Here is an 18,899-nt window from a genome sequence, read left to right as displayed (position 1 = left end):
CGTCATGGACAGTCAAAGAAGACATGACTTGTGCAATGCCAAAAATATCGCTATTTTCAAGAGAAAAAAAAAAAACGTTCAAAACGCGCGTAACGTCGCACAATGAGGTCCCGATTTTCAGATGAGATTACGATGTACAGAGGGGAATATGATGCTAAGAGAAGAATATGAAGTTTGTACATATAGGGGAATAATATTCATCAAATGTTGTTCCTCATTGAATATAAATACAAGTATTACATGTTGGTCTTCACCCTCAAGGTCTTCCTCCGACCGGCAGTAAAACCCTTGCTAAAGTGGGGCGTCCGTTTGACTGTGCGGGATGTATAAATTTGCAGCCATTGCGGTCAGAATGGGGACGTTAAATCTGATGCCTCGTGTAAAGAGAGTGCCACGCTCTTTGCACGTTAAGAACCCTTGCAACAACTCTTTGAGGGGTCCGTAGGTGACCTGTTGCAAAGCTAAATTTCTGTCCCTATCCTGTATTCCCTCATTTCCCGTAGCAGTCTAAATTTCGCCGACCTTAACCCCGGACGCCCCTATTACAGAACATACCTATTGTATTTATTGTTAATTTGTTCTCGTTCTGAATATGCATGAAATATTTGCCACTGGACGTTAAGCAACCAACAATCAATCAATCAATCATGTTGGTCTTCAACACCTTGTTAATTTCGGATAGTATTTGTTTTATATCTTTGATTCGGCATTCAGTCTGAGGCTCACGAATTTTTCAGGCATACAAAAATTCCATGTACTTATGACACTTCTGAAAACATGTTTGAATCTATCGTACGATAACGACTGTACAGTATGCGATTACTTATAAAAAAAGAAACGGAAATCCTTATTAGCAATTTGTCTCATGTTCGTCGGACTAAAGAGTAAGTCAAAACTTTAAATAAAGTATATGTTAGTCATGGAACACATACTTCAAATTAAACTGTGCCAGGAAAGGGCATTTAAGTGTATGAAATAACACATCTCTCTAAATAATTATGTAATTGTTTTAACTATAATAATGATTGTTATTCTTTGTCCTTCTTTGTTGAAAAATCGGCTCCTTTCATGAATATCCCAAATGAAATGCAATTTATAAATATGTCCACACAAATAAGAACAGTGATTGCCACAGAGGTACTCGAATGTGTCCATTCAGATACAAAAAAGTTAAACATTAATAACAACACATCAAAAACTACGTCAAATAATCTGTATATCGCAATAAAACGTTTAAAATATCCTTGCCAATCATTCCTTGTTACTTTTGCTGCGAATCCATTCATCAACGAAAATGTCACAACTGCATAGTATAAAACATTATACAGCAATATAGTACTAAATAGGCCGATAGCAGTCCCACTTTTTCTGTACGAAGTTCTATTTGTGCTGCAAACAATTAAAAATCCTGTAACATTAACTAGTAACCCAAATGATGTTCGAATCAATAAAACTTTTAACTTTCGTTTTTCTTTTTTGGGTACCTCTAGCGATATTTTATTTCGATTGATTTTAGACTTTCTCCTAAATATGGAAGGTTTTCTGATAACATGCCCTCCATCAGACACAGGAGAAACATTTTCATACAGAGCGAGAATAACAGCACAAGAAATATCCAAGAAAGAGTCCAAACAACACATCTTGTTTACAAGTTTTATCGGCAAACAACAACACTATTAATGGCGGCATATATGCAGATACATGCACTAAGAGATAGGAATTAGATCGATATTGGACTTTGTCCTTATATCCTTTAAATAAACATTTCGATCGGAGAGATATGGGGAGATTTAAATACAACTTAACGTATTCGCGGAACCATTGAATTTCTGTAAACTAAAACTACTGACTACCATATTTGTTTTAAAAATTTGTATCAGACTACAGAATTAACACAAGGATATATATTTACAATTATTTAAAAATGTGTCTGAACTGGGATTTCTATTTAGACATTTTGTGTTCTTTTTTAATAAATACGTACGAAACATTTTCTTCTGGATGTAGAGGAAAGAAGAAAAAAAAGTACAGAAAAACTGAAGATAAAAAAAACGAACTGAAAGTGAAAATACTATTAAGTCGTGTTGGAATCGGATACTTGATAAATATAGGAGGATTTATAATTGTTTGTTTTACAAATAGAGACACCGAAGATGAAGGGGACATTGCATTCTTTTTGTTTTGTTTTATTGTTATATATACAGTGTGCTTCTATGCATTTATAACATTTTTGCTTGTTTACAGAATATGCATGTTCTCTAGTAAAAAAGAACTTTTATCTGACAGCAGATTTGAGCGTTTTATGATGATATACCGTTGTTTAGAAATTTTATTCGATCTAGTAGTTTTACTGTACAGCTTAATTTTGTCCGAATGGGAAATGACAGAATTCACTATTGCAACAACGGCATTGTCAGTTTCGGATATTGTCGTTAATGTTTTAATAGTTTTGAAAAACTGTTGTGACTGCTATAATGAAGAAGACTCCGATGATTTTGGCATTGAAGATCAACAACGGGGAGAAGACAATAAAGCTATTACATTGGAAATTGAAACTGATAAGGTATGCTTTTCTGGTGTTACGGATCAAACTTTTTAAACTCTTTATCCCAAAATCTTTTTTGTCTAATCAATAACGATAAATGATAGAGAGCAAAAATGAAGATGTTAATTATTTGACTCTAACACTACACAGTTGCTGATTTGTAATGGCTAAAAGTGAGAGTCTATATGTTTCTTGTCACATGCATACTGTAAAAAGTGTACGTTTGTCATTATATGTTAACACATCTTAAATGAGCTCTAAGTAAAACTCTCTTGAATATGCAAGATTAGATGAATCTATATATATAAAATTGAGAATGGAAATGGGGAATGTGTCAAAGAGACAACAACCCGACCATAGAGCAGACAACAGCCGAAGGCCACTAATGGGTCTTCAATGCAGCGAGAAACTCCTGCACCCGGAGGCGTCCTTCAGCTGGCCCCTAAACAAATATGTATACTAGTTCAGTGATAATGGACGTCATACTAAACTTTAAATTATACACAAGAAACTAAAATTAAAAATGATACAAGACTAACAAAGGCCAGAGGCTCCTGACTTGGGACAGGCGCAGAAATGCGGCGGGGTTAAACATGTTTTTTTGAGATCTCAACCGTCCCCCTTTACCTCTAGCCAATGTAAAAAAAACAAACGTACAACAGTACGCACAGTAAAACTCAGTTTAAGAGAAGTCCGAGTCCGATGGCAGAATAGGAAACAAAAGAAAATAAACAAAATGACAATAATACATGAATAACAACAGACTAATAGCAGTTACTGACATGCCAGCTCCAGACCTCATTAAACTGATTGAAAGATTATGTCTTCATCATATGAATATCAGGCACAATCCCTCCTGTTAGGGGTTTAGTATTATACCATCATAAAATATATGAGAAGAACATAACCCGTGTCATGCCAACAACTGGTTTTAGAATAAATATGTTTAATTCCGATGCAAAGACTCTATAAGTGAATCAATATTAAAGCCAAAATATGCAATCTTTGATGACCTGACAACAGTATCGTAACTATATCCCTTCTTAATAAGTCTGTTTAAAGGTTTTGTTAGCTTTTGAGGTGAATACTGACTATTTTGTGCTTTGTAAAGAATATTACCATAAAAGATTGGATGCGAAATACCCGAACGTATAAGATGTCTGCATGTTGAGTTATATTTACGAATGATGTCCTTATACCGATGATAACATTTAGTAAATGTTTTGACTAGTTTATGATATCGAAAACCCTGGTGTAATAATTTTTCAGTAATACATAAATTTCTCTTGCTAAAATCTAATACGTTGTTACATACACGGGCGAATCGTACAAGTTGAGATATATAAACACCATAAGATGGTGACAAGGAAACGTCACCATCTAAAAATGGATAATTAACGATAGAAAATGAAAAATCATCTCTTTTATCATAAATTTTTGTATTAAGCTTCCCGTTAATGATATAGATATCAAGATCGAGGAAAGGACAGTGGCCATTGTTAGTATTAGCTTTGTTTAAAGTAAGTTCAACAGGATAAATTTCTTTAGTATACATACTGAAGTCGTCATTATTGAGAGCCAATATTTCATCCAAATATCTAAAAGTATTGTTAAATTTTTTGTATCAGATGTTGTTTCGATGGGTCTTTGCTGATTTTAGTCATATATTGTAGCTCATAACAATACAAAAACAGGTCCGCAATAAGTCGTGCACAGTTAGTTCCCATTGGAATTCCGATAACTTGACGATATACGGAATCTCCAAAGCGAAACAATTGTTATGAAGTAAAAACACTGAAGAGACATTAATTGTCGAAATCCGGATATGGCGTACAAATATTTGCACATTGTGTTTGCGGTATACCATCTTTTCCGCAAGTTTATTGTTTTTCTGTTTGGAATTTAATTAATAATAAGATCTATTTTGTTACATCTTGTGATCCGTTTGTTTGGCAATCGCCAATGGCAGTCAGCAGGTTTAAGAACATCAGTTGTTCGACCTTCTAGTCAAATGCGTTTTGTTAAAATATACATTTTCACTCATTTAGTCTTTTGAAAAATGTTGTTTGTGTTGTATTTAGACCCCTCTACCAAGAAATTTGTTTTGCATGCACACGTATAAAAATTGCGGTTTTTATCAAACGCAATCATAGGTTAGAACGTTGTTTTCAATTTAGACTTGTTTATATATTTTCGTTTGGGCTTGTATTATATTTGCCTTCGGGTTTATATGATCCGTTAATCCTATTTTGACTCTTTCAAAATTCAAGAGTCTATCCTAAATTGAGGTAAATTATATGGCCTTCCAAATACCGTTTCGATTCCTAACATCACTGAAGAGACATTAATTGTCGAAATCTGGATATGGTGTACAAATATTTGCATCTCGTGTTTGCCATATACCATCTTTTCCGCAAGTTTATTGTTTTCTGTTTGGTATTAAATTAATAATAAGATCTATTTTGCTACATCTTGTGATCCGTTTATTTTGCAATCGGCAATGGCAGTCAGCAGGGTTTAAGAACATAAGTTGTTCGACCTGCTAGTCAAATGCGTTTTGTTAAAATATACTTTTTCACTCATTTGGTCTTTTGGAAAATGTTGTTTGTGCTGTATTTAGACCCCTCTACCAAGAAATTTGTTTTGCATGCACACGTATAAAAATTGCTGATACCTTTGACGGTAAATATTATAAAATTGACTCTTTATTCTGTTTTACATTCAATGTTTATTATGCTTTCATAATTATCCGTATAATATAATAATCGCACCAGACCAATTTCTTACATCACCGTATTTATTGTACAAAGTGACTGCCTTTAATTTCTGCTCCAATATTTCAACACATGCTCCATGGACGACAATTAATGTTCCGAGGGAATCGAGACATACCACTGTCAATTTACCAACACACTGACTAATGTAACCATTCTGGTGGAATATTCAAAAACGTCACAGACTAGTTGCAAGTTTCCGACTCGGAACAGATAGATCTACTGATCAAGTGGCTTGCGCCAGAGTCTGCTAAACATGCCATTAGCATAAGAGCGTCGAACGCCAATTGCCCTACAAAAGGCCTACAGAGACTATGGCAGAGACTCGACGAGCGGTATGGTACTCCAGAAATGTTGGAGGCGTCTCTCACGAGCAAACTTGTCAACTTTCTAACATTGAATAACAAGGACAATGCACGTGTTTACGAACTGTGTGATATTCTATCAGAAATAGAATATCAAAAGGAAAATCTAAAGCTGGAATTTCTTCTTGCTTATTTTGACTCACCGTCTGGAATTAACCCTATCATTGAAATGCTTCCCTATGGACTTCAGGAAAAGTGGATAACAAGAGCATCTAGATATAAATCAAACCACGACATTGCCTTTCCGCCTTTCACAGAACTCTCTGCCTTCATTAGAGAAATTAGCAATATAAAAACGATCCTGGGTTCATCTTTGGGTCAAAAGTCACACCAAATACAAAAGGTGCTGCGCCAAGGTGCACGTCTCTCCATAAAGCTAAAGTTGGTGCCCATAAAACAGCAGTTTAGCAACAATCTAGAGATGCCACCAAACAAGGTCTTTGCATTCTGCACTATACCAAGCATTCCTTAAATGAATGTCGAGCGTTCCGAGCCAAGTCAATAGAGGAACGCAAAGGTCTTTTGAAACAGAAAGTGTTGCGATTCCGCCACACACAGAAGTCGATAATGCAATGCACGCATCAGTTGTAAAGGATGTGGAAGTAAACAACACACACCCGCACTTCACATCACTAGACCACAACCACCTTCAAGCTGTCAGTCTAGCTCGCCTAGACGGGAGCCGACAGAATCGGCTGAAACTAAGTCAACTTCAGTTAATTCTACCTGCACAGAAATCTGCAAGGACCCATATAGCGGAAAATCCTGTGCTAAAATATTACATGTGAATGTGTATCACAAGGACAAATGGAATAAGACTATACGGATGTATGCAATTATTGACGACCAAAGCAACCGGTCTCTTGCCTCGACAAATTATTCATTTTTTTTTGACGTACGAGAAAAGCCGGTAAACTATACCCTATCAACATGCTCCGGCAAAGTAATTACTTCTGGGAAAAGAGGAAGAAGGTTTCATTATGGAATCAATACATGGTAATGAAAGATTTGACTTGCCTGTACTAATAGAATGTGATCACATTCCCAATAATAGGGACGAAATTCCTACTCCTGAAGTCACAATGCATCATTCTCATTTAAAACAGCTCAGAAGAAGCATTCCACCAATAGAGGAACATTGCCAAATTCTACTCTTTATTGGAAGAGACCTGATAGAGGCACACCACGTCCTTGACCAGCGCATAGGACCACCTAGAACTCCATATGCACAACAATTGGAACTGGGTTGGGTAGTAATTGGAGAGACTTGCATTAACAAACAGCACGTGCCTCTAGAATCAAACGTAAAAATTACGAACATTTTACCTACAGGACAACCATCAACGTTTCAACCATGCACAAGCAAGTTTGACAAAATTACACAAACCCTGTAAAGAAGGACTTGCAATCACCACTCTTTGAAAAAAACTAGGGACGATGATAAACCTGGAACGTCATATGAAGACAAAATGTTCATGAAGCAGATGAACAACGAATTTGTGAGAAACTCAAACGGAAGTTGGAAAGCAGCGTTACCGTTCCAAGTGCCAAGACAGCCATTGCCTAGCAACAGCCAAGAAGTTCTTTGTCGTGCCGATCTGTTAGACGCCAGTCTTAGTAGGAACCCAGTAAAACGAGAACACTTTCTCGCATTTATGAGCAAGATTCTGGACAACAATCACGCTTGCTCCACCATTGGACGACCACGAAGAGTGCTGGTATTTACTATTATTTGGTGTTTATCTCCCTAAGAAACCCGATCAGATCAGGGGTATGTTTGATTCTTCCACCAAATGCAACGGAGTATCACTTAACGGTGTCCTGCTGACAGGCCCAGGCTTGAACAATGATCTCCTGGGAGTATTATTGCGTTTCAGGAAAGAAATGATCGCAGTAACTGCTGACGTTCGACATATGTTTCACTGTTTTGTAGTCAGAGAAGACCATATAAACTACCTAAGATGTTTATGGCATAAAAACAAAGACCCAAACAAGAACCTTGTCGAATACCGTGTGATGGTTCATGTTTTTGGAAATAGCCCGTCACCTGCCGTTGCTACGCTTGGACTTAGGAAAGCAGCATCGGCATCAGGACAAGAGTTCAGTTTTCACGTTACTTTTGTGACAAGAAACTTCTGTGTCCACGATGGTCTCACGCCATGTCCTACAAAAGTACTTCACAAGTTCATCTCTAATTGTGCGGAAGTTATGTCTGCTTTTCAAGCCAGGGATTTGGCCTCAAACTTTAAAGATCTAGACTTAGAAGCCGACAGCAAACCCCTGCAACGTAGTCTAGGACTCAGCTGGGACGTGAACACAACTTCCTATGTCAATTGTCATCAGAAAATAAACCGATAACACGGAGAGGAATTTAAATCCTAAAGTAGTATTAGTTATATTAATAGTGAGACAAGAAGATCCTTCATCTACGTTGCTAATAGAGTAGAAAAAAATAAGAAATTGTAACTCTCCGAGTCAATGGAACTACGTACCAACTGACCGTAATCCCGCAGATTCTGGGACAAGATCCATAGCAGCCCACGAAATTAATCGTAGTGAGTGGTTATTGGGATCGTGACAACTTCTTTCTTCAAAACAGAAAGAAAATTATGAAGACGAATATCAACTCGTCGACCCAGATGAAGATCGAGAAAACCGTGCAACCGTAAATGTTGCAAACCCATATACCACATCTGAACATAAAGGTATCGGAACTAAAAGATTCCATCGTTTTTCTAACTGGACATCACTTGTCCGAGCGATAGCCTTTTTAGAACGTTTATTCCGTTTATACGGGACAAGAAAGGCAGAATCAGTGACTTCTCTGGAAAGTTATTCGAATGCCAAAAATTTCATATTGATGTCTGCACAACACGAAATTTACGGAGAAGACATATATTGCATTCGACGTCAGGAACAAATTCATAACCGGAGCCCGATAGCTAACCTCAACCCGTTTTTGGACGAACGAGGACTATTACGAGTAGGAGGCCGTATTGTGAAATCGGACTTGGACCTCCGTGAAAAGAAACCATTAATCGTCCCTGGATGCCATCATATAGCAACGCTGTTAGTCCGACACTACCATGACAAAATCAAACATCAATGTCGCCACTTCACAGATGGAGCGATTAGATCCGCAGGATTCTGGATCGTTGGAGTAAAATGCCTGATGTAGTCTATTATTCACAGATGTGTGACATGTCGCATACTAAGAGGAAAAACCGAGTCTCAAATCATGTCTGATTTGCAAGAGGACTGTCTTGAACCGTCACCTCCGCTTACAAACGTTGGAATAGACACATTTGGACCATGGACTATTGTTACACGTAAAACTCAAAACGTTGGGCAATTCTATTCACCTGCTTAGTGACGAGAGCTGTTCACATCGAACTTATCGAAGAAATGAGCTCTTCAGCCTTTATAAACGCCATCAGAAGATTCACAGTTATTAGAGGCCAAGTTCAAATCTTCCGATCCGACCGTGAAACAAACTTTATCGGCGCAATCGATGACTTAAAAATCGACTTAATCAACGTTGAGGACGGACCCTTCAAGAACTCTGGTACCGGTATCGACTGATTCAGACAATCCGTTAATCTTAACTCCAGCTAGGCTATTGATTCAAAAGACTGATTACATCTTCACTTCAGATCAGCTTGGAGAATTCGACAAACGAGATCTATGTCTAGCCGAATGGAGACGTGTACAGGCTCTGGCCAGTGTTTTCTGGTCCCGTTAGAGGAAAATACCTGCCGTTACTACAACCACGAAGAAAAGGACCGAAGATCGCCGTGATCTCATCAAAGGAGACGTCATTCCTCTAAAGGACAAAAACCGTTGCTGTACTCAATGGCCCATAGGAGTTATAGTAAACTCATTTTAAAGTTCCGACGAACATGTCCGGAAAGCAAAAGGTAGGAATCATCGTAAATGGAAAGCCACCATCTACACACGACCAATCGTGGACATGATTCTTCTCAAAGAGAACGAATGCATATAATTTTGTGTGAATAGTTATATTACGGATTTATTTAGTGAGATATTCAAATGTGTTATATATATGAAATAGTGATATCAGTTAGACATCAGACGAGGTGTATTCTATTTCACATTCAATGTTTATTATGTTTTCATAATTAGCCGGAACAAATCGCACTGAACCGATTTCTTACAACACCGTATTTATTGTACAAAGTGACTGCCTTAAATTTCTGTAAAACCGTCTGCTCCAATATTTCAACACATGCTACATGGACGACAATTAACTTTCCGAGGGAATCGAGACTTACCACTGTCAATTTATCAAAACACTGACTAATGTTACCATTCTGGTGGAATATTAAAATTACAATCTTCAAAACAAGTTGTTTGGGAGAGGAATTTGTGAAAGTGAAAATTCATTTGTTTTCCAATCCTAATAAAACTGTCATGTTGTAATGTTTACGTTATTTTTTTCAAAATGAAATATTGTTTACACTAAAACAAGTTGTTTGGTTTATATTCGCCGATATTGCATTTCAGTCACTTGGTTATACCTACTGGTCCGGCCTGTACAATCATTATATTACAAAAGACTTATATTGACTCTTAGTGTTTTGATTTGTGTGTTGTCGGGTTGCTGTCGCATTATTGTATACCTTTATCTCTTTTTATTCAAAACCAAAGGATTGACTTGGGTATAGAAAAATTCAAATCTCTAGACTTCTCCTGTTCGACAGTATACCCTTGCTACAGGGCTGCGTCTGTTTGGCTGTTCGGATGTATAAATACACAACTTTGTCCGGTCGGAATAGAAATATCGTATATCCGATGCCTGAAATAGTGAGAGTTTCACGCTATCTATACGTTAAAGAACCATTTGAATTACTCGTTGAGGGGGAAATACGATCTACGCACAAGTTAAATGATTGAAATCTCTAAAGAACAACAAATGTCAACTAAAGCTTCAAAAAAGTCGCATGGCTGATTTTAACACATTGTTGGCGCCTTTTGCAAGGACAATGGTAGAAAACTTAAAAATAACAAAACCGACCAGGAAGACAATATCTGAAGAATAAATGAAACGGCCAATATACGTTGAATCCTTCTATAAATTGTTGCCAACATTAATTTTATCCATTTTTCCTTTTATGACAACTATACCAGATATAAAAAAAACTTGACACAGCAAATGTTGTCACCTAGACTAGACTGCCTTTGTTGTATGCCTCAAGATATGTGTTACTGCCACTCAATGAAGATTTTTTTCTGTTCTACTCCCTTCCTCTTTGTTTGGCTGGATAGGATACAATGTAACCCCTGATGTCGACTACGTTATTTAATGTTAAAAAAAATAATAAAAAAGAGAGAAAAATGAGGAAGAAAATACTAAAATTTACAATTAAAAAAATCAAATATAAATAAAAATAAAATGTATAAAAAGCAGAAAACAGTTTGAGACAATTATCAACTGAAGACTAATGATTATACATCACCAGAAGTCCATTACTGAACAACCCTCTATATAGTAAGGCGATCACGATGTCCCCGTACTTCCAACTGTGATTGAAACGGGATTTGATAGAGATTTCTATTAATAGTAACAAAAATCAATGGCCAGAGATGTTTCAATGCATTCTGGGTAGAGATAAGTTATGCAAAACTCCCTTTAACTCAATTAGCACACAGTTTAAAATAATATTTGACCATTGACGTGTTAATGAATAGCAGATCCTAGATACCATATTATAACAGTGTCATTAGCCATGGTGATGGTTTTAATGTTAAACTATAACAATGTTGGTATTATTTATAAATTAAAAACTACAATTATAATTGTCGGAATAAAAAAAATCTTACTTCTTTATACAATTCCCATTTTGTTCGAAAAATTTGCCATCAAAAAGTTAGGTCGGAAAATAGTGCATCCATATACATGTACAGTACAAGTAACCCTAATTTATGAATGAGTTGAAAGGAAAAAAACATCACATCATATTTATTTTAAGTGTGTATTTTACGTTTTACAAATTTAAGGAAATAAGAGTTTTTGTTTTAAAATTGAACGGGAATTCTGCAGATATACAAAAATAAAATTGAGAATGGAAATTATGGAATTTGTGAAAGAGACAAAAACCCGACCAAAGAGCAGAAAACAGCCTAAGGCCACCAATGGGTCTTCAAAACAGCGAGCTTCAGCTGGCCCCTAAACAAAAATGTGTACTAGTTCAGTGAAAATGGCAGTCACACTAAACTCAGAAACATTCAAATGAACTAAAATAAAAAAAAAACATACAAGACTAACAAAGGCCAGAGTCTCCTGACTTGGGACAGGCGCAAAAATGCGGCAGGGTTCAATATGTTTAGTTTAGGTTAAACATATTCATTTTTAGCAAAATTAGCAAATTCTACTCTCCATTTTGAAAAAAAAAAGAGAAAACATTAATACTATGCCATTTCTTCAAATATCTTTAATCCTACGTAAGATCTTGACGGTAATTCTACCTAGGATAATTGTGTGGATTGACAAAGGTTGTAATTTCAGTCGGATCCGTTAAAATACATGTTAAAAAAACAACACGTGTGTTTGACATATACATGTTATAGATTTAAATTGTAGGAAAAGTTGCAATCACGATCTTTGTAAACAAATACGTATTGAATATATTATGTTTATGTAAGTATACTTCACACTTGATTATGATAAAGTCTTACTGTAGGACAATTTGATTTAGTTTGTTCGAGTACTAATTAATTTCAAGGGTTGAGTTGGGTATAGAAATATGGTAACCCCTGGAATTGTCCGGTTCATACAGTGAACCCCTTTCTTACAAGCGTGTGATGTATAAATTAGCAGCCATGTCAGGTTGGAGGAGAGACATTAAATCCAGAACCTCGCGTATTCAGGATGAATGTTACGCTCGCTGCATGTTAAATAACACGTGCGACAACTCTTTGGTTGGATATGCATTGAATATTTTCCCCTGACCGTTAAGCAAACAACACATGATAAATCAAAACATAAATCCGAATGACATGCAGGCCTGAGGTGTCTTCAATCTTGTGTTGATAAAACGACATAAAAAACAGTTAATAATTATAGACGTTGCATTGATGCCTCCCGCACATCTCATGGGGGAGAGGATAATGACGGATAGACAGAAAAAAGTATATGTCTCTTACTTTAAAATAGATTGAAAACAAGAGAATTTTGAAATTCGAAATTGTTTTCAATCAATCTGCAGCAAGAAATATTCGGTTATTTTTGACAGATGTATTTGTGTACTAGCGAAGAAAAAACCTGTCTTTCGCTTATACATCACGGTATGAAGCTAGCTTCTTTGATGCCGTAAATATTAAACCGAGACATAATTCGTCAACACAACGTTCTATTTAAAAATGGAAGCAATTATGACTTCTAGAAAAAAAAACCCGGGCGAGCCCGGCTTGAAGACTACTTGAAATGTTTATGGTGATACACAGCTTGGGTTCGTGTTTCTCAAACTGTTTTTATGCACTGATGCATTATAATGATTTTTAGTTTGTAGTATTTTTTTTTTTTTTTGCAAAAGGTGCGAGTCAAGTTCTGTCTCTGTGTGTTACGGGTGCTCCAAGAACGGAGGAAATAACTCAGAGAAGAAGAAGACAATCTAGAGCTCTCTGATGATTAAAAACATTTCTTCAGTGGTGCAAGTTTCCAGTTTTTTTTTTCGAGTGGTGCGAGTTCTCTCTGTGTGACACGGGTGCTCCGAGAAAGGAGGAATTTACTAAAAAAAGAAGAAAACAATCTAATGATTTAACACATTTTTCGAGTTTGTTATATTTCTTTTTTTTTTTGATAAAGTGATGCAAATTGTAATAATTAGTGAGAGTGTTTGATTGAAACGAGTTGGCCGTGGGTCGAATTGTCCGGTAGTACGTCAACTGAGCATGCGCGAGAGCGTATAAGACATAGATCGATAACGGTCTCCGAATTGGAATAATTTCTTAAAAATTGGCGTTTTCTGTGGAAAACAAATTGTTTCAAAGACAAATTTTGGAAGTACAAAACACTACATTTATACGTCATATCACAAATATTTACGACTTTGTATGGTTTCAGAGGAGTTGCGGCTCAATGAAATCGGTCTCTTTGTTTATTAGTATAGATATTTTGACAAAAGGAACTATATCTTTTAAATACACGATACATTTTTAGTCACGGCAGATTTAATAATATAGTTTTTATAGTTTTCATTTGGCTCATGCGCAATTTAATGATAAGTCGTACCAATGTATTCTTTTAAAAAAATTATTTCATTTTGTAAATGTTGAAAATGAAGTTTTAAATACATGGCAATAAGAAACTACCGCACTTAGTTGGCTCATTTTATTTTCAACAAACCGATAATTAATCAAACACTCAAGGATATTTATCTATTTGATGATAATATTTCTACCCATGATTCCAGAGTTGAAAAACGAGATTTGGTATGACCACATATAGCGCTTTCCACTGATAACGGGACAGTGTGATCGCCTAGCTATATAGTACAGCTTGCACACTTCCCCTAGTAATGGACTTCGTAAGTTGAGCTATTAGCCTCCCCCCACCCCCCACCCCCACCCCCCTTTTTTTTTCTCTCCACGTTAGACGAATTCCAAAAACAAATCGACATGTATTTACTATCAAAAAAGGCCACTATAAGTTAATGAGGTATGGACTATTTGTAAATAAATTCCTATTGCAGCCAACATTTCCCGGTTTCGGAGAGGTTTGTATTTCCACTCAAATACCGTCTGATAATTGGTCGGAGAAAATCAACCAAAAGCACTATGATTTTGAAATAGTAAATTATGGTATTTCGCTGGCTGTTTTTTTTTAACCGATTCTATTTTGGGCCCCCTGATTCTAAGGAGACGTGTTTAATTAGTCATGCCCGATTAACGTTTAGTAAATCCAGGTATCTTAGATAATTTTTTTGCGTTGAATAACAATGAAAAATGCACGAACAGGTTTGTAAGTAAATATAATAGATCAGCATGTTATTCATTTAACACATCCAATATATAATGCTGATATAAAGCTATTATATAAATTTCATGACAATGCAACGAGAAATGTAGGCGTGAGAGTGCTTAAAATGCAAATTTCATTCAATAATTGATCGCCTCTGATTTTCAAACTTGTCCCACACATTGCCTATATAAACCGTTAATATATATTTAAAAAAATCTGTCAAAAATTGACATTTGAGAGCGGTTCCTATGCATAATTATTTCTGTGATTGTATCCTATATTGATTTGTAAGATCTTCTATGATAGATGAATTAGCTGATCTGTAATATTCCATCTGCATGCCTTATATATCATGGATTGTGTTACGACGCTAGATAAAAACTGACGAGGAAAGGTAACACCCGGCCACCGAAAGCTTGATTTTTATCGAGCCTAGGTGGTCGAGTGGTCTAGCGCGCCGGGCATAGTGCAAATTTACAGATCTATAACATTGTTGGACTGTTATTTAGACGAATAATATTTATATGTAATACGATATTTATCTTCTCGAGACAGTAAAATTTTCAAATATTAAACGCAAGGTAGGTGAGCGTTTTAAATATGTAAAATTCGATAGTCGAGAGTGGATAAATATCGTATTGCACAAGAATTGGTGGTGGAATATGTTTCTCTAATGAGTTTTCGACGATATACAGACAATATTGATTCATCTTTTCAAATTATCAGCAACAAGATGTGTTCTTTCTATGTGACGTCATCAGATAAAGTCGCCTTTTTTCATGAAGTTACAATAGGAAATTCTGTGGAAAACAAGAACATTTGACGTCATAATAATGGAGTAAGAAATGATTATAATTTTGTCTTCAATTTTGAATTAAAATTAAAATTGCGCTCCATAGATTTGTGATGACGATTCCAGCCCAGATTGAATCAACAACTTTAAAATTGGGACACATTCTAGTGTATCCTTAGTTTGTACAGTACCCCTTCTCCCTGTTTCCGTATCCTATCCCGACTCCCACTTCACTTCCCCTCGTTAACAGGTTTCCTTATCCTGTCAAACCTCTTAAATATATAATCACACCAAATGTGCATGTTATATTTTTTTTCGCTGCAAGTTCGGTGATTTTTTATTGTTATTGCTTTAATTGTATATTCATTACAGGACGAAACAGTAGAAATGAAAACAGAAATAATTGATAAATATGTTCCAGGCAAAGGTAAGATTAATACTATTTGCTAGAAAATGATTTGAAATCTAAATGAAGTAGCAATTTTCCTATTTAAAAAAAATAATACAAATATGTAAACGAAGAACAAAAGTCAAAAGTTATTAGACAACACATTTTATATTAATTGTGTATATAACTTTCGTGCTAAAATTGTTTTACTTTTATTATAAAAGTATTTAAACCGCCAGCACTTTTAAACTTATCTTACGCGGGAATATATGATGCCTCCACTTGATGACAAGTAAACAATAACCATTCATTCTATCTTACGATTTTTAAATTATTTTTTGTTATCTCAGATAGGTATTTGATAACGGGTGTTTGATATATTATAATGTTTTATTAGGTAACAAAAATAGAATTTGTTCTTTAACTTGCGGAGAAGTCCTGATAACTGTAGAAAAGGGAGATATAACAAAGAAAAAGGTACCAGTATAAAACATAAAAACAAAATTCAACAAAAAATAATTAAATCAACAATTTTAAAAGAAATGTACTACATGTCAACGTACAAATTTTAAATTTATTCACATTTTAAGGCAAGATCACGGCAATGTCTTGACACTTTTAAATGTCGATTGTGTCTTTGTCTACGAAAGGAAAAATGTATGCTAGTTTGGGTTTGGTTCAATACTTGTAATGCAATCATCATTCTTTGTAATCAAGAAACGTGATCGGTGATGCATTTATTGAAAACATGAGTGTGCAAATTGATTTCATCCTTTAAATGAAAACGTTTAAATCAACAAATAATTTACATTGAAAAATAATGAAATGAGAAATAAATAGATTAAGTTCACGGTATAAGTTTTCCATTTCCAGATTTGATGAAAGGATTGTTTTTTTTTCAAAGATGGTTTGAATCAGGAAGTTTAACAGTTTATTTAACAAATAATTTCATATAATGCATTATTAAGTAAACAAAATGTCGTAACTTTATAATTGATCTGTCTTCAACTATTAAGTTGTTCTTGTCGGCTTCTGTAAACATAATGCAATTGTGCGTTTTACTGTAGTTTCCTTGAATCAAAATGGAGTATGAATTTGTTTTTCAGGTAGATGTAATTGTAGTTACCGCTAGATTGGATTTAAAATTAGAAAAAGGCGTTCTTTCAAAGGCCGTTCTTTTGGCAGCGGGGAAGGACATCCAATTGGCCTGTAACAAGAAACAACCTATTCAAGGCGATGACATAATTGAGGTCAAAGCCGGTAACCTACCATGTGAAGAAGTATACTTTGCGAATCTAAAACAATGGGAGGATTACAACGATGACAGTTGTGCCAGACTTGTATGTTGTATTTAGATTTATTTGGTACATTATTTAAAATGAATAATTGGATATGGTTTTAACATTTAACTCCATAGAAAATTGTTAAAGGAGAGACAGAAACAAAATGAACTAGAATTTACAGACAATCTACATAAACAACGACAAAATCCGGAAAATTATTTGATTTTGGAGTTACAGAATGACGGTTTTTATACACAGTTTATGACCGCGCAACAAGTAAATCAAAATTATTTTAAGAGTGCAAGAAGGAAATGAACGACGGTTTTTGGACAAAGTTTATAAACTCTAAGTTTTATCAATTTTTTTTAGTCAAGAGTACTAGGAGGAAATGTATGACAAAATTTTTGACTTCATCATCTTCCTTTAAAAAAACCATAAATGATCATTAGCTGCTACAAGTCAACAAGATTAAGATATACTATTATACGTGGATTTTTTCTTATACCTCTTTTGTCAAATTGTTGATATAAAAGTCTACTACGATCGTTTTCAATAAGATTTAAATTTCTCATAGGCTTGTATGCAACATCAGGTTAAAACAAAATTAACCATCCACAACTATACGTTTTCCTTAATCCATGAACATTTTTTCCAAGCAAAAGAAGAACAAAAATCTATGTAATTTGATACGGTATCTTAACTTGTAGAGTTTCGGTCAAAGTACCTCGAAATGCAATGATACTTTTGATGGAAGTCAATCCTCAGTAATAGAAATGTTGATGTGACTTAAAAAATTACATTTCATCAATTATATTTCAACCATTTGCTTTGGATAAACGACTTTACAAAGACAGAGGTTGGAATATTTCTTTTAAGTGAATATTGTTCTACACCAAACGAATTTATGCGTTTACCTTGATACATAGCTAAATAGTAACCAAGAGAAAAAGTATAAAGAACCAATGAAATGTCATAATAAATATACCAGTAATTTACAGAAATAAAGTTACTTGAATAACGAAATGCAGTTTTCTAGAATACATTAACAACGATACAACATGAACTTTTTACATTTTTCATCCTGTAGAATTTGCAACAATTGGTATTGCAATGTTTGTTGAAGTGCGACGAGGAAAGAAAGAAAAGTATAGCGTTTCCAACACTGGGTACTGGTTCCCTTCACTTTCCGACAAATGTAATGGCAGAAAATTTAGCTACTGGCTGTATGACCTATTGCCAGAAGCACAAACCAAAGCACATTGATCGTATTTATATACTTGTGCATAATGATGAAAACAGTAGTAACAAAGGAGAAGAAGAAATTGTACGTATTTATATTGTGAGTTGTGCTTTCATAAACCGAAATATTTGATTTGGCAATGCAAAAGTATAACAGAAATACAGAACTCCAAGTTAAAGTCAAAAAGGGAAGACCATAAAAACTGACAAAATCTAACGTTATCAACCAACGGAGCGTGTGAAAAACAACGGTCATATTCTTGACTTGGTACAGGCGATTTCCGAAGAAAATGGTGCTCTAAACCTGGTTGTTTAGCTACCGAAACCTCCCACTTGTATGACAGTTGTTTATAGTTCCGTTTTTTTCTCTCCATAAAATTAGGTGAGCAACTGAAACGGACATAATAAGTTATATGACAATACTTGGAGCCAGAAGCCAAAACCATGTAAACATACATCACAACTGACTTAACATTCAATCAAATATACACATAAATCTAACAAAGACGCCGACAAAAAATTGTATAAGTTG

The 18,899-nt window shown here is 35.1% G+C and overlaps 1 protein-coding gene across 1 annotated transcript in view; it reads left to right on the top strand.

The window, feature by feature from the left end:
* The first annotated feature begins 1,826 nt into the window (after window positions 1-1,826).
* Window positions 1,827-18,899, top strand: part of LOC127724531 (uncharacterized) — a 43,172-nt gene continuing 26,099 nt past the window's right edge. Inside the window, exons 1-5 of the mRNA XM_052231509.1 lie at window positions 1,827-2,563; window positions 15,830-15,884; window positions 16,243-16,322; window positions 16,952-17,185; window positions 18,216-18,452. Of these exons, the coding sequence (XP_052087469.1) occupies window positions 1,925-2,563; window positions 15,830-15,884; window positions 16,243-16,322; window positions 16,952-17,185; window positions 18,216-18,452 (1,245 nt within the window). The 5' untranslated portion in view covers window positions 1,827-1,924. The remainder of the gene's footprint in view (window positions 2,564-15,829; window positions 15,885-16,242; window positions 16,323-16,951; window positions 17,186-18,215; window positions 18,453-18,899) is intronic.

The sequence above is a fragment of the Mytilus californianus genome, unplaced genomic scaffold, assembly GCF_021869535.1.
Source record: "Mytilus californianus isolate M0D057914Y unplaced genomic scaffold, xbMytCali1.0.p SCAF_14, whole genome shotgun sequence".
In the NCBI taxonomy this organism is placed as follows: domain Eukaryota; kingdom Metazoa; phylum Mollusca; class Bivalvia; order Mytilida; family Mytilidae; genus Mytilus; species Mytilus californianus.
This window is presented reverse-complemented; position numbering and strand designations above follow the sequence as displayed.